Source organism: Varanus komodoensis, unplaced genomic scaffold, assembly GCF_004798865.1.
Source record: "Varanus komodoensis strain SLA01 unplaced genomic scaffold, ASM479886v1 scaffold55, whole genome shotgun sequence".
Lineage (NCBI taxonomy): Eukaryota > Metazoa > Chordata > Lepidosauria > Squamata > Varanidae > Varanus > Varanus komodoensis.
The window spans coordinates 1,663,182-1,679,245 of record NW_025336157.1 but is presented as its reverse complement, the minus strand read 5'-3'; the positions used below and the strand labels follow the sequence as shown (position 1 = coordinate 1,679,245).

Here is a 16,064-nt window from a genome sequence, read left to right as displayed (position 1 = left end):
CATCCCTGCACACAGAAATCTACCTTCTCAAGGAAAAGCATTCTTGCTAAATTTCTCTGAGCAGGGAGATATTCATTTGTTCGCTTTCCATGGAGCTGCTTTTGATTATTCGAACATTGTCAGATGGGTTGGAGCCGAGCTGGGTTGGAAACTCACGGGACTGAATGCCTCATTTAAATCCTATTGCTCTCTCTGGGACCGCCGGATCAACCGTCTGTGCTTCCATGTGAAATGGAGTAATCCAGACCTAAACTCATCCCTTTCATGAGAAATAAGCATGGTTCTTAAGCTTAATACTGCCCGCTACACACACACACCAAGAGTCAGTCTCTTTGCTTTTGGATTTTTCTTCTTCTCTCATGTGCATATTTCTGCAGATTTAATGAACCCAAACTGGTAACAATTAATGCACTAAATATTCCATCACCGAGTGCCAGGCCTGGCTTAAGTTTCTTCTGCGACTGATCAACAGAAGTGTCCTTAGCCCCTCTGTGCAAGTAGCTGGACCCAAGTTACTAGTCCATGGGGTAGGGGCTTGAAGAATGGCAAAGGGGCTCTGCGGACATGCTCCAAAGCTCCGCATCCTGCTGCCCACATCAGTCTAGTGTGGACCTTACACAAAACTAAGTTTCCTGCGTCAGTGCTCAATAAAGAGGCGTTCACAAGCCCGGCTCAGCAATTTCTGAGTGGCGAAGCCCCAAACCCCACGCCTGCCATTCCGGAGGAGCACGTACTTCTCTCATTCTGCCCTGAAGCTCATGGCAGGGTACCCTGTCGGAGACCCCAGATAAACCCCGCTTTAGGGCTGCATGTGGGAATGTGCAGAAACTTTTGAAATCTGTCCCATCTACGTTGCATGGATTATAAGTCTTCTTTCCCCCTGTCAGTAGCTCATGGACCGAACTGGGATTTTCCAAGGATGCATGAGAATGTTGCACCAACTGCACCAGTCCAGATTTGGACGAAGAGAATTCACACCAGCAGCCGTACACACGAGTGCACAGAGATATTAGTACTAATGTGTGTTAGTTCAGGTGTGGAATTGTCCAAATCTTGCACACGCAGATGTTGAAGAAACTGGTTCGCAAGCCTGCGTGATCCAGAAAATGTGGAATCCAGTTTTAATTCCTGCACATCCAAACTCACACGAATCCACGGTGGATTCATGTACCACCAGACCCATGCTTCCGACAACCTGAGCCCTCCAAGAAGCCCACCCGTAACTACAGCAGCAATTTGTGGCACATGGGCACGCCAAAGCTGGGACGGGGAAGGGGCGAGCCCCAATTCTTTCCCAACTTGTGAAAGCGTTATGGTCTGGTCACCTGAACTTGTCTTGCGTTATGTTCTCCAGGTCTGCTCCACCGATCCAATCTGAGGAGTCATGACTTTGCCACAGCAGTTCAGTTTCATTGATGTGCCACACGCTCATTAATGAAAACTCTGTGCCCAAAAAAAAAAAAAAGGAAAGGAAGTGCAATAGCATCACTGTTCTTTCTTAGGGATCATCTTGGGAGCGAGCGAGCCGTGACTTTTCATGGAATCAGCCCCTATTTTGCAATCTCCCAGTTTCAAGCCCAGCAATGAAAGCACGCGGCTTCTTTTGCACTTCACAATCAGGACCAGGCCATCCGGATCTTGGCAAAGCAGCAAGAAATTCGGATGCAGAGGAGGATGGGAAGTGTTGCTGCTGTACGCCGTGGCCCTTGATGCGACAGCATTCAACACACACTGAACCTGGGGGGCACAAACTGCCCCCCACCTTGAAACAGCCCTGCACCCCCATGCCGGTTTGGGGGAGCGGGCAGAACGCCAGCCCATCTCTGCTTCCAAGCTGGCCCACAGGAGCCCAGAAATAAATCAAAGTATCCAAAACATCCTCAGTCAAGAATCCTAAAAGTCCCAGCAAACAGCTCAGGGCCTTGCTTTTCTTGCCACACGTGTGTGTGAATTTCAAGTTTGGTTCAAGTAATAAAAAAATGAACCCTTAGAAAACCCCGGAGGGATCCAGCTAAGTTTGCCCCAAACGAGGTCTGTGCATCCGGCACGGGACTTGACTCTCACGCATCCTCTTTGTGTCGTGTGTGGAAATCGCCAAGATGAAAGTGTTGCTTAATTGTTAAGTGTGCAGCAGCTTCAAAGGAAACTGGGATGGGTCCCTGGCTCAGCGTTGCAGTTTGGGGGAAGCGCTGTCACCGGCTGCAACTCAACGCAAAGGAATCTTGACCTCACACGCCAAGCAAACCCAGGAGGGTAAAAATATCGAGGAGGCTGTGATCTTCCTCCAACTCTCCGCCTGTGCGGAGCTGCTTCGGTCCTGCCAGACTCTCTTTGCCATCATCATACGGAAATCCAGCTTTTTGCAGCAATGGCAGTGAGCCAGGCTCTCCGGCTGCTGCTCACCTGTATGATGCTAGGTAAGAGGTTTCATTTGGGATTATCTTGATTGATGCAATTTCTGTGCAAATCTTTCTGATTTCTATCTTGCAAAGGGATGTGGTTTCCAGCTAGAACCAGTTGCTGACAAAAGGTCCGAGACTTAGAATGTAAATTCCAGAAAACTTTCAAGGTTTCAAGGTGAGAAAAGGGGGCTCTTTTGGAAAGGAATAGAGTAATGTAGTAGTTTAAGGGGCTTGGCTAGGGCCCCGTTCAAATTCCCACAATAGGAAACTTAGCTTACCTTACAGGCTGTTGTGAAAATAAACATACATGCCGCGTTGAGAGCAAAAGCAGGATGTATTATATGTAGGTTTTCACATTTTCTCGGTTTACCTAAACATCGGTGTCTGCTTTCTGCCACTTGTTCTTGAAATCTTGTTACAGTTTAATTTTGTTATTGCTCAATTGTTTTTTTAAGCCTGAGTGCCGCTCTTTTATTTAATAAACTATTTGGAGAAGGTAACAAAAGGCAGCATTCCAGCTGAAATGGTAACTAGATTAGAATACAAGAAGGTTAGACCAGATCTGGAAAAAATCAGCAAAGAGGCTTGCTTTATCTCTGCAACTCTCTGACATATTTTCAGAGCACCTGGGTGTTCGAAGTGTTAGGCATGATTCAAATCCAAAGCAGCAAGAAATTCAGAATAAAACATGATGCACCGTAGCAATACAATAGCAGAATAAAACAACAAGCAAGAAACTCAGAATAAAACATGATGCACCATAGCAATACAATAGCAATAGAAGACAGAGCGTCCGGTGCATCTAATCCACATTTTAATTGTTCCAGTTTTTGGAGAAAGAGCAGGCCTGTTGGTTACCCTGGCCAACTGGGCACTGTTTGCACCTAGGAGAGAGAAATTGGCAGGCCGCATGCAGAAATGTCTTCTCCGAGAAAGGGGAAGCTCATCCCACCCACCCCAAAATTACTCCAGGGAAGGCTGTGGATCCCAACGGCCGAAAAGGGGGAACCAGGCTTCGCGGCAGAGAAACAGCGGGGGACGGGGCTGAAACAATGATCGGGAACGCTCTTGCCATAACATTTGGTGGTCTGACTTTTATGATCGCGTCACATCGTCCAAACCAACTTTGTGTATCATAAATAATTGGAATTTGGGAAGTGGGGAAGGGAAAAGCAAGAGGGGAGGAGAGATGAGTTCAGCATGCGTTGCACCCAGTTGCAGGGTGGAGTTAAACAAAAGGAGTGATGAAAAACATGAGCTGAGAAGAGATAAGACCGAGTTTGGGAAGAGATTTCTGGGCCCATGTGAAAGTGACCTACTTCCCCTCCTTCCTTTGTTTATCCTTCTTGTGACAACCCTGTGAGGTAGACCTCTCGTTTACCAAAGTATAATCAAGGTGATTTAAAATCATTAGGAGGAGGATGTTGTTTTTAAATAGATAAATAACAGAGTCTGTCTACCGGCGCTTACTGAATCTAATGCTTAGAAGGGACTCTGGGGGAAATTATTATTTTTCCATTTCGTTACTAGAGTTATAGAACACAAAACTATTTTGGAAATATCTAGACGTCTTCCCAAAATGCATTGCGAAAATGCGCTGGAGAGGTGGCAGTTATTGTGTGTCCCCTTGCCTTTTCTGGTGCCCCCTTAGCAATTGTTCTTTGAGACAAAGGGGGCCAGGAGACCAAGGGAGGGTCCCAAGAGCACTTCCTGGTTGTGTCGCTGCCTCCAAGGTGCAGCGGACACACGACTGCCCACGAAAGGACCCACATTTGATGCCTGGGGGAAAGTGCCTTGTCTGAATCCAGGGGATGGCTGCCAGTCAGACCATAGTATAATAAAGCAGCTTCCCAGGCTCATATTTCGATCCACCTCTTATTTAGAACACAGAGGACTAGAAACTTACTTCCGTTTTAAGGGCTGGCCATGCAGGCCTGTCCTTGCCAATGGGCCCATCCAGTCCTCGGCGTTCTCTAGTCAGGCTTGGAGAAGGCGTCCATCTAGGACACGTGGCAAACCACGATCTAACGGTGCGGAGAAAACGGGCTTGGTTCCACCAGAAGGCTGATTCTGTGGAATCGTAGACATAATAGGAGACATCCAAGACGCATGTGACAAACAAGCCCACCCTGAGCACCGTTGCAGGCCACCCGTACCACCAGGGGGGTGGCCTGCTCGCTGACGGAGCCTTGCTTATGAGCATGCATTACTCACAAGAAGATCCTATTGCTCAGGATGACACTTCCACGTCTGGCAGCCAGCTGTGCCAGAAACGTTAGGCCCCTGAGGACGGGGCCTGCTCGGTGTTGGCCCCCAGATCCAAAGAGCAGGTAACTAGGCCTTGAGGGCAAGGATCACTGTCCATCTCCCCTGAAGGACTGGGTTACCCCCATCCTCCTCTAGGGGGGCAGCCCCTCTGTACCATTCAACTCAGTGTGGGGCTAAGCATCCTCCAATGGGGGGGATCCAGGACCCCAAGGGCTGAACATTCACTGTGGGGCCGCCCCTGCTCTTTCCTCACTGCCCCAGACAGATTGCTCCATGCTGCTGAGGATGCTGCTCACGCACCCGTCACCCCGGCCCTCCTAGGATGCATGCCTTTGATCCGGAGTAAGGCAACACTGCCTTCTGGATCAGGGCCTCCACAGGAGGAATTATTTCCCAGGAATGAGGAACAGAAAACCGGGATTGTCCCTGTAAACAGAGCCTGCTGGAAGGATGCACTGCCATCATTTTAATTATTAGATAGAGTTGCTGAACAGGTTCACAAAGCAATTTCTGCTGATTATTATCCTATCGGACCCAGCAATCTCGGTTTTAGGAGCCGGCCTGACTAAGCACAACAAGCACGAGAGAGAAAAGGTCATATTTCAGTTTTTCCCTAAACTGATTATCCCCATCCACAGTTGTCAACAGGACAGTACACCTGCTCACCCGGAGAAATCGGCCATGGATTCCAGCAAATTTTGATTTACTGAATCCAGCCGGCAAGTTTCTAAAGCAAAACTTTATTCCTACTTTGTGCAAACTTGTAGGCTATTAAAAACAACAACAACTTTCCGGGAAAAATTTGCAAAACTTGCCTTTTGCAAAATTGTGCATCTTGTGTTTGAGCAACTACACCAAATCTTAACCCGGTTCTCATAGTTTGCTTAAAAAGAAAGTGATCTTATTCATGAGCGGGTGATGGGATGAAAGAAAGCTGACCGAGTGCAGAACGCAGACAGATCGGACTAAAGAAAAGTCATACCTCTCTAAAAGTCACCGGCTTCCTTACTGAAATGACAGTCATTCTTTCCAAAGTGGTGTCTAATTTATTGCATTGTATTTATTTATTGTTTTTAAAGTCCTCTGGGTGATGCATTCAATGCACGCAGAGCCTTGTCTAAATTTCAGGTGGGTGTGATCTTTCTAGTAACGTGGGCTCCATCCAGAGAGGGCTTTAACATTTAGGAGACCCAAAAATTGGTATGGGGCCCAGAAACTGCCGATTCTGATGTGTGGGCACTCGAGCTCCGTGGGGTTTTGAGCAGGCGTGTGCAGAAAAAGATGCAGCTGAGCATCTGTAGGAAAAGGTTCCTGCCATCCGGCTGCATGGTGGCCGGGTGGCCTGCTTGATGGAGGACGGTCCTCCAGTTTGAAGACGGCAGGGGCAGCCCCACATGCAAAGGGGTGTCCGGTTTCCAGATCGAGAATCACGAGAAGGGAGGGTAGCCCAGAACCTGCTTAAATCCGAGTCCTCATTCCCCGGCTTACCTCTTTGCCAACAACCGGGCCAGTGTGGTGTAGTTGTCAAGAGGGTGGGACTGGGACTCTGGAGATCCAGGTTCGAGTTCACACTGAGCTCCCCTTGGGCCAGTCATGACTCTCGGCCCAACCTGCCTTGCAGGGCTGCTGTTGTGAAGGTAAGACTGGGAGGAGGAGCAGGAGGATGCAGGTTGCCTTGAAATAAGTAAGATCATTCTGCAGATGCTGCTGCATGTGGGGATCCCTTTCCTTGGGGGCAGGGAAGACTCACCCTGCCGAGCGGGGCCTTCTTTTCCAGCTGGGAGCACCGCCGTCAGGATCAAGGGCGACGGACAGAAGGTCCTGTACCTGCCCAAAGGGGAGTCCGTCAACTTGGGGTGCCCCTTTGCTTCGGACCCGGAAGACAACACTCCGGACAACGACTGGGACATCGAATGGAAGCGGACGGTGCCCGGCCAGCATCCACAGGACAACCCGGTGAGCGTGTGAGGATTTCACCCCCGGTTATGGGGCGGTGACAGAGTGACCCCGGATTTCTGACTCCCATTTTAGAAAGGCTCCGTCAGTGACACAGTGCGTCCCTCCAGGTGTTAGTCTGAACCTGCAAGGAGCGATCCCTTGGACCCAGCCCTCCAAAGATTTGGTTCAGCACCTGGGCAGCTCCGGTTGAAGCTCAGACTGAACTCCGGGGTGGCTACACCTCCCCACTGAGGACAGAGTAGCCAGCCACTGCCGGATCCTTGCCAAAAGAGGGCACCGCAGCCTGACTTACTCACAAGGAACCCCACTGCCTGAGCTCACTGGGGGATTTTCCGAAGCAGGAGACCCCCAGAAGGCAAGCTTTGGCTCCCCACCCCGGAAGGGCTGTAAAACGGCTCTGCCCACCCATGGCAGGGAATGGTTAGGGAGCTCAGGAGCAAGGCCCCCACCCCAGCTGCTGGCACCAAAGTCTCCTGCAATCTTCCCAGTGCAGAAATGAGCACAAGGCCTGGGATTTCGTATCACAAGCATCTCTTCCACCAGCTAATCTGTATTTTTGATCATTCCAACTGTTGGGCCGCCCAAAAGTTGCGCTCTGCCACCCACATAACATAAGGAATGGGGATAAGATGTGCAGATAAGATTGCTTCTTCGGCACGATTCACGCTGCCGTTTTTACTCACAGCCACAACTGCTTCTAGTTCTGCAAAGCCGGTGAGGAACAACCAGCTGCACCATCCCCTGAAATTCCCATGCAGACATTCATGCTGCAGGAAGCATTGCTCACAAGCGCTCCAAATAGCTTTTCACCCATGAGGACTAGGAACCTGGGGGGCCGGAATCTGCCACTGAGACTCTCCCTTCGCTATGCAGCTTTGCCTGTACCTCTGCTCTGTCCAATGCATTTTCCTTCATTCTCTCCTCCTCGCCTTCTTCCCCTTAAGCTCCTGGGCTACCACGACCACCAGGTCATTTACCCCGGGTCGCCTGATCTCCAGCAGCGGGTGGGCTTCACTTCGGCCGACCCCAGCCTGTACGACGCCTCCATGCAACTCCGGGACGTACAGGTCACCGACTCGGCCACGTACGAATGCACGGTGAAGAAAACCACAGAAGCCAAACACAAAGTAACGATCACGGTGCAAGGTAAGGAGCATCCGTTCCTTCTGGCAGAGAGCCGGCCTGGCTGAAATCCATCCCCCCAAGCAGTCTTCCCAACCCGGTGCATTCCAGGAGTTTTGGACAGGAATTCCTGCCAGTCCCCCAAGCCGACACGCAGCCGGGGAGCCAACCGGGTGACTTTGGGCCCATGCCAGACTCGGCCCGGCCTGCCTCACAGGGGTGTTGCGGAGGGGATACGTCTGAGAGCAGCAAGGGGGGAAATGATGGGCGCCGCTTTGCGTTCTTTAGGAGAAAAAGGGAAGAGATAGGATAGAAACCTAACAAGCAAACAAACCATGCCAGGGCAAGTCAGCGGCAGGCGAAAAAGAAGACCAAAGACGAGGCGGGTGGAAGCCGCAGCCTGGATTTAGGAGAGCTGAGCGGGGCTGTCCTGAATAGGGTGTTTTGGGGGTCCCTAATGCATAGAGTCGTCGTAAGTTGGAAACCCCAATACCAACAACAGGCGCAGGCCTTTTGCATGGCTTTCCGGGGGTCATTTGGGACCCAACCACCCCAAAATGCTTTGCATAACAGCAAAGGAGGATTCAGTCCAGGTGCGGTTGTTCTGTGCTCCCATTTTGGGCACCTGGAAGTCCCAATTGTACAGAGCACCGGTGGAGACAAGGGAGATGCGAATCGTGCACTTTGCAACGGAACTAATTCTGGATGTATCTCAAATGTTTTCTCCTCACCCCGTAAGACCATTAAGTTCAGACCACCAACCGGGTTCAGAACATGCCGTAACCAACACTCCAAGTTTGAGGATGGATTGACTGGGGGTTGTCACGGCACCATGACAGGCTATAAAAATGTGGGTTAAGGGTGTCCTCTGAATCCAGCCGAGATGGCAAAGCACAGTGAACCACCCAGCAGCCACCCATGGTTCTCTTCATGGGTTGCTTGTGGTTCCGTAGGGAGACTCGGTTCAGACAACACAGTGACCCATATTTCAAGAACGACCTCTAGTTCAGCGGCGACACACCCTCAACCTGCAGATACAGGATACTGTTTTGTCTGAGCCCAGACGCTGCCTGCAACCTGGTTGTTCTGGCACAGAAAACCCGGAGAGCTGCTACAGGCAAAGCCCCTCCCACTCGGCAGCACGACCCCCAGGTCTGACGCAGGTGCCCCCTCTCTTTCCAGAAAGGCCGGCAGTGCCCCAGTGCACGATCATCGGAGACATAGCCTACGGACAGGACATCACGCTGCGCTGTTTCACCTCCGTCGGCTCCCCGCCCCTCAGCTACCGCTGGTCCATGATGCACGGCGAGCAGTTCCGGGACTGGCTGCCCCCGGGAGGGTCGGCAGGTGAGTACCAGCTCCTTTGGGTTTCCTTTGGGGCCAGAGGTGGTCCGGCAGGAAGCCGGGGAAGGAACTGTGAGCACGGCCAAGGAGAGGGTCACATTGTTCCACCAAGATTTCGGTGATGGGTGCCAATTCCAGCAACCCAGGGGCACGACGACATCAGGCCTGATCAGGACCTTTCGGCACTACAAAGCTTAGTCCTGAAATTATTTGCATCTCCACAATTGCTACGGCAATCTTGCTCACCTGGGAGAAAGCTCTGTGGAACTCAGCCCGGTTTCCTCCGGTCCGAATGAGGTCGCACTTGGGAAGCTTTTGAAAAAATCACCCCTAGCTGAGGTGCCCAGTTTAACTTTTAAGGAGAAATCAAACCGTCTTGCTAAGCGGGTGCTGATCAAAATGGGAATCTGACTCCTGGCATGAAGTCAGATTCCAGGGCTGGCACAGAAGAGGACGTTTCATTGTGAAAGGGGGCCGTGGAGTCCGCCCAGGTCCGGATCTTGCCGGGAGGGAAGGCACCGCTCTTTGGCAGGGGCCCGATCCCGCGGAGGAAGAGTGCGCACGACTCTGCTGGGAAACGACCCAGACGAGGCGCCAGCACTCTGGGGGACCCTCCCAGCTCCGCGGCTCAGTCGTCCCCCTGCGTTTCTGCTCCCGCCGTGCAGGTTCCGTCCCGGGAGACCTGCACATCTACGACCTGTGCGAAGACCACGTGGGCACCTACCAGTGTGCCGTCGGCAACAACGTGGGCGTCTCGTACTGCACCGTGGACGTGTACCTCGGCGGAGGTGAGACGCTCGCGGGGTCGGTGGCACGGGTGGAAGGCTCAAGGCGGGGAGGCACAGGCCGTGGGGTGGGGTGGGTTGGCCCTGAGGGGCTGCCCCATTGAAATACGCTTGTGAGCGTGCTGGTTTCGTCCCTCACGGACTTTCCCCCTTCTAGCCGGCCTTCTTTACAGGGTCGTTGTGGGGGGAAAGGCGCGGAGAACGACGCAGGGAGCTTTTTGGAAGGGAGGCAAGGGAGGGGGTGGAAGGCGAAGGCATCTGAGCGCCTCCTCTCCTCTCCGGACTCTCGCAGGGGTCAGCTACGGCTGGATCATCGGCGGGTCGGTCGTGATCGCCCTCCTCGCCACGGCGCTGATCGTCGGCGGAGTGATCTGGTGCTGCCTGTGCTGCTGTGGGAGGGCCTACTGCTCGGGGTGCTGTGGGGCCGGGCAGTGCCCGGGATGCTACTGCGGGAAGGACCACTGCTGGGACTGCTGCTGCTCCTGCTGCGAGCAGAGGCCAAAACAGGAATGCATCGAGGTCAAGCCCAGCGAGATCTGGTGAGTGTCTCGGCCGGGGGGGCCTGCGTGCGGCCGGGGGGGGGGGTGTCGCTTTCTTGTTTGTTCAGTCTCGGAGTCGCGCCCGACCCTTCACGACCCGTGGACAGCATTCCTCCGGGCCTTCCTGCCCTCCACCATCCCCCGGAGTCCACCCAAGCTCACGCCACCTGCTTCAGTGACCAGCATCGTCTGCCCTCCCCTTCTGCTTTCGCCATAAATTGCTCCCAGCATCAGGCTCTTCTCCAAGGAGTCCTTCCTTGGCCCAGAGTGAACTGCAAGAGAAGCAAGCTCCGAGTCCGTTTTGCTCAAAAATGCACCCGGGGATTTTTTTCCCGCAACCGCTTCTGCAGGGTCGTGTGTGGCGCCGTGTGTCGTTCCTGTTTCTCATTTTAGATTGATAGAATTCTGAATTGCGTTACGATCTCTTGAGAATAACCTCAAAGATCCACCAGCAGAATGCCAGCTTTTGCCCGCTAGGCATCTGGGCAACCAAGCCGGTCCTCAGAGCTCCTTGTTTCAGAGAGACCGCCAACACCGACGGCTCCTGTCCCTGGACCTGAGCAACGTCTTCACTGAGTTTTGGTGTCTCCACAGTTCCCTTGGCCCTTTGCTTGTTGTTGTTGATGCGAAGTCGCGTCCCACCCATCGCGACCCCATGGACAACACTCCTCCGGGCCTTCCTGTCCTCCACCATCCCCCAGAGTCCACTCAAGCTCACGCCGACTGCTTCAGTGACCCCATCCAGCCCCCTCATCCTCTGCCGCCCCCTTCTTCTTTTGCCATCTACTGTTCCCAGCATCAGGCTCTCCTCCAGGGAGTCCTTCCTTCTCATTAGGTGGCCAAAGTATTTGAGTTTCATCTCCAGTATCTGGCCTTCTAAAGAGCAGCCAGGGTTGATCTCCTCTAGGACTGACCGGCTGGATCGGCTTGAGGTCCAAAGGACCTCAGCTCCTCACGAGCTCCAACCCCATGTAGCTTCTGGAAATCTTGGCTTTCCCGTCTCGTTTCTCACTGCAATTTCTCCAGCACTCACGGCTTAAGCTTAAAATAAAGAGGAGCAATTAGGAAGGGAGGCGAGGCAGAATGGGGGTTAAGAAAATTGAATCATTCTTCGCTCATAATAAGCCAGAGGGGAACCAAAGGAGAAAAACATCCAGCGTCGATTCGCCCAAAGGGACAGATGGGAAGCACAAAATGCTCGTGCAGGAAATGCGAGAATATACCCGTGAGTTCTCCTGATGATTAATGCTCATCGGTGGCCCCAAGCATAGGAAGAGCAGGTGCATCATTCCTAAATCAGGTGCAACAGATCATCGCCTCCTTTGCCCAAACCGCGGCACAGAGGGAACCATTAAAAGGCTTAATCTCCTCATGCGGAGGCAGTAATGGGCACTCGGGATGTTTTTGTAACAGATGGAACCAATCTTACGTTTCTTGACAAATGTGCACGGTAAGTTGGCAGACGCCCTCCTGAGACAGGCTGTCCAAAGTTTTCCTCCCCAAAACTGCCACAGCAGCAGCTCAAACAGGGCAGCCAGGTTTTGTCACGCAAGGTGCAGTTCATCCTTGGGACTCGGTGCCACAAGATGTGGCCATGGTCGCCCGTTTGGATGGCAAGCAGGGAGGTGTCTAGCAACAGTCGTGAGAGCGAAACAGAACCTCCATGTTCAGTGGCAGTCTATCCCAGAGCACTAATTGGCCTGCCTGGATATATTTGGCCAGCCAGAGCCATCAAGAGGAAAAGGATCACAAAGGATGACGTGGAATATTGGTCTGGCTCAGGCTGCAAGGTTCTCCGTAAGGTTTTCCTTATGGCTGGTGTTTGTGGGGAAATGGTTCAGCTCACGTGCTAACACAAATTTACTGAATTTTGCACTCTGCCACAGCTGTGCAAGTCAGAACTGACCTACCCTTGAAAATCCACACTATTCTGAATTTTGCAGAATAATGCACCCATTATTAAAACAGTGTTTGAACGGGTGGGAAATGGCTGCCTGTTAGAACTCTCGATGCTCAGGACAAAATGGAGAGACTCTCGAAGTCTGGGAGGCACCTAATTTAAGGCTGACCCAATGTGAAGTGGAAAGAAGTGGGGAGCTTGGTCCCTCCTTAGTTGCAAGGAAGGAGCCTCTGTGACTGAGAGCGTTTCTGATTGATTTTCTGGTCAAATGCAAGTTGCAAGACGATTCCGTGAAGGCTGTGCCCACACAGGCTGGGTGTGAGGCAAATTCCTGGGAGTGGCTCCCCAGCCGCGGAGTGAGTGTCTTCCGCTCTCAGCGGCGTAAAAGGGGTAGAAAGAAGCTCATGCTACGTACCTAAGGGGAAAACGTGAGGGAATTAGAGAGCGGGGTGAGTAACTTGGGGCCCTACAACTCCCATCAGCCCCGCACAGCGTAACTGACGGTTAAGGATCAGGGGAGTTGTAGGGCGAAACCTCAGGAGGGTCACGCGGTGCTCACCTCTGATCTAGACCAAAAGCGAACGGAGGTGTTTTTTTATTTATTTATTTATCTATCGATTTGTATCCTGCCTTTTTCCCACAAAGGGCTCAAGGCAGCTTACATCGTTCTCCTCCTCCGTCTTATCCCCACAACAACAACCCTGTGAGGTAGGCTGGGCTGAGAGTCTGTGACTGGCCCAGAGTCACCCAGTGGGCTCCACGGCTGAGCGGGGACTCGAACCCAGATCGCCTGAGTCCCAGTCCCACGCTCTTAACCACTGCACCACACTGCCTCTCTTAACCACTGCACCACACTGTTGAGATATAATTGCTTGGTGGCCAGAAGAGTTGCTGTGGCATGTCATCCAGTCGCAGAATCGAAGAACAGTGGAGTTGGAAGGGGGCAGAGGGCCGCCGGGTCCAGTCCCCTGCCCAGTACAAGACTCCAAGCCCAACCACCCCTCTCCCAGGGTTGCACCTGGAATGCCTCCAGGGTGGGAGGGCCACCACCTCCCCAGGTCTTGGCCTCCACTGCCGTCCCGCTCTTACAGTAGGGAAGGTCTTCCACATGCTCAGCCAGAACCTGATTCCGTAACCTGTTCCGTGTTCGGCACTCTGGGATGATCAAGGAGAGATCCGGGCCTTGAAAGCCCTCCAGATGGTACAAGTCACAAGAGCCCCGCTCGGCTCTGCGAAGATGAGGACTGCGGCTCCCTTGCTGAAGTCCATCCATCGCATATCTGGTGCTTCTCCTCATCTTTGGCTTTCCCTAGCAAGACGGCCTTGCCCAGAGAGCCTTCTCACGGCGTATCCAAAACAGGATACTTTTGCCCTTTTCACTCCTGGGGAAAATTCTGGCTTGAGGCCAGGAGGGAGCTCCGGAGACACAAGAGGCAGGACCAGGGGAATCCCACGTTCTCCAAGCTTTTGCAGAAGTGGAAAAAGATATTTTGGGAGGAGGGAAATTCCAAAGGGGAGCAAAGGAGGAAGGGCGACGGGTCGTGTGCTGAAATGGGAAGCGGGACGGAACGAAGCCTTCTGGGAAAAGGCAGGGGACACGCTGGGCAGGGTCCTCTCCACGCTTGAGGCAGGTGCCACCCCGTCCTCCCCCACCCCGTGCTCACCGTGGCATTTTTCTCTCCCCATCTCCAGCGTGGACGCCGAAGCTCCCCCGAGCCGGCCGTGCAGCCAGGCCTACAGCCGGGCGAGCAGTCTTCACTCCTTACTGGGATACCAGACACGGAGTGCCCAGTACACGCAAGGCCGCAAGACGGCACCCGCCATCGTCCAGGTCAAGATGACGCCCCCCCCTGACAGCGGCACGGACGTTGCGATCTCCCCCGAGTTCCCCTCTCCGCCCAGCTCGGAGAGCGGCGAAGTTTCCGAGCCTTATTACGGCGCGAAGGGGAGAGGGCTGTACTCCCCCTCCAGCTCCGAGGCCAGATACGTCAAGGGCGAGGACCACGAGGGCTTGTCCGCCCGTCCTCAGGTCTTCCCCGAATCGCCCGGTTACACCACGCCGACGGCGGAGCTGAGCGACATGCAGTGGAAGGGCGGGAACGGCAGGCATTACAAGGGCGGCGTGGTCATGATGCGGTCGTCCAGCAAGGAGGGGCTCCTGATATGAGGCCGGGCCAGGAAAAACCAGCCCTGCGGTGTGGGACGGATCTCGCCGACCAGAAATCTCAGCCACTGGCCCACACAAGAAAAGCCTTCTAGACGGCAACTCCCAGCATCCCCCGTTCAGCCACGCTATGATGGGATTTGTTTTTCCGATTCTAGATATATCCCCTTGTACATTTTTAATTGTGCCTAAAGGGAAGGGTAAGGCTTCTGCCCACCGGGGCCCTTGAACTGTCACGAGGGCAGTGTGAGAATTTTATTGGCACTTGCAAAACAGCCAAACCTGCCCCATTCACAGGCCCCGAAGGCGAGCGCGAGGGGGAAAGCCCGCTCCGAGAATGCTTCGCCCGTCGACATCCTCTGCTCGCATTCAAAACTGTGCAAATTTCAGAGAAAAAGCCCTTCAAAACGAGGTGCCATTGAGGAAAAACTACCATTTCACCCATTTAATTCTGAGTTCAGAGGGTGCTCAGCTTTGAAAAGTGCCTCCTTTCCCCTGTTCCTCTGATTTGGGCAGGTTTGCCCCTTCCACCGATCAACGGAGGATGGCGAGCACTCGTGGAAATCCAAGAAGAGACCAGCGGCCAGAGACTCTGTGCAAATACAAGCGCTGCTTGCGTGTCCGTTGCTTCCTCGCTTCCTGCCAGCCTAGCCATGTTCAGCTTGCTTCTTGTGAACAGCCCGGCCCAGCGGTGGAGAGAATCCAGGGAGAATTCAAGATGGAGACTCACGTCGCGCACCATTTCCAGATCTGCGCATCAAAGCCGGCTAGGCGGAGGCCTGTGCGTTTCCCCGAGGACGTGAGAGCTGCGTTGGGGTCTCCTAGCAGTATATAACGAAGCAGCCCTGTCTTGCTTTACTCCAAAGCCAGCCCCATTGAGTTCAAAGGCACTTCCGCCCAGATCGGTGGTGTGGGATTGCCCCCCACGCCAACGGAGACAGGTGCTGGGGACACCCCCTCCTCTGCTTCAAGCTTTCCAACAAGGGGTCAGTGATGTAGTGGAATCGGGACTCAAAGGGGTGCAGTTTTCAGACAGCAGCTTCCAAACTTCCACCCCAGTGCTTCCTCCTCAACTTAGCTGCAGGGACTGGGGAGAAAACCCACGTTCCCAGCAACCTTCGCTCGCTCCCTCTTGCAATGCAAAGTATTTTGGGATGGCCTGGCCTTGAATGGCCACCCACCCTTCCAGAGTGACCCCTGCCATCCTTCGCATCAAGCCACGCAGGAAGACGGCTGCGAAACGCTTTGATCCGTCAAAGGTGCTGTGCACACGCTAAGCATTTTTAGGAGCAGATGGGATATTTTAGCGGCTTTTTCCCTCCCCGTCTCCCCGTAATTTTCACCCCATTTTGGAATGAGTGTTTCTCAGAAAATAATAGCACAGATGGAAAGTAACAGTATTAGTTAAATTACAGGGAGTGGCTGTTTTTAATGTGTGAAAACTTATCCTAAACATACTTCCCATGGAATAGGGTACATGCTCTGCTCTTTGGCATGTTTTGCTCAAAGGTGTCTTGCATGAAATAGAAAAGGACTTTACCTCTCCCGTTCCCTGCTAACTTCATGGCAAGATCACAGTCC

At 53.1% G+C, this 16,064-nt stretch overlaps 1 protein-coding gene across 1 annotated transcript; it reads left to right on the top strand.

The window, feature by feature from the left end:
* The first annotated feature begins 2,368 nt into the window (after positions 1-2,368).
* LOC123032481 (V-set and immunoglobulin domain-containing protein 8-like) lies at positions 2,369-14,486 on the top strand. Its single transcript, XM_044448377.1, has 7 exons — positions 2,369-2,417; positions 6,448-6,626; positions 7,574-7,775; positions 8,934-9,098; positions 9,761-9,883; positions 10,173-10,419; positions 14,012-14,486. Exons 1-7 carry the CDS (start codon positions 2,369-2,371, stop codon positions 14,484-14,486), a joined length of 1,440 nt encoding a protein of 479 aa, XP_044304312.1.
* Positions 14,487-16,064: the final 1,578 nt, after the last annotated feature.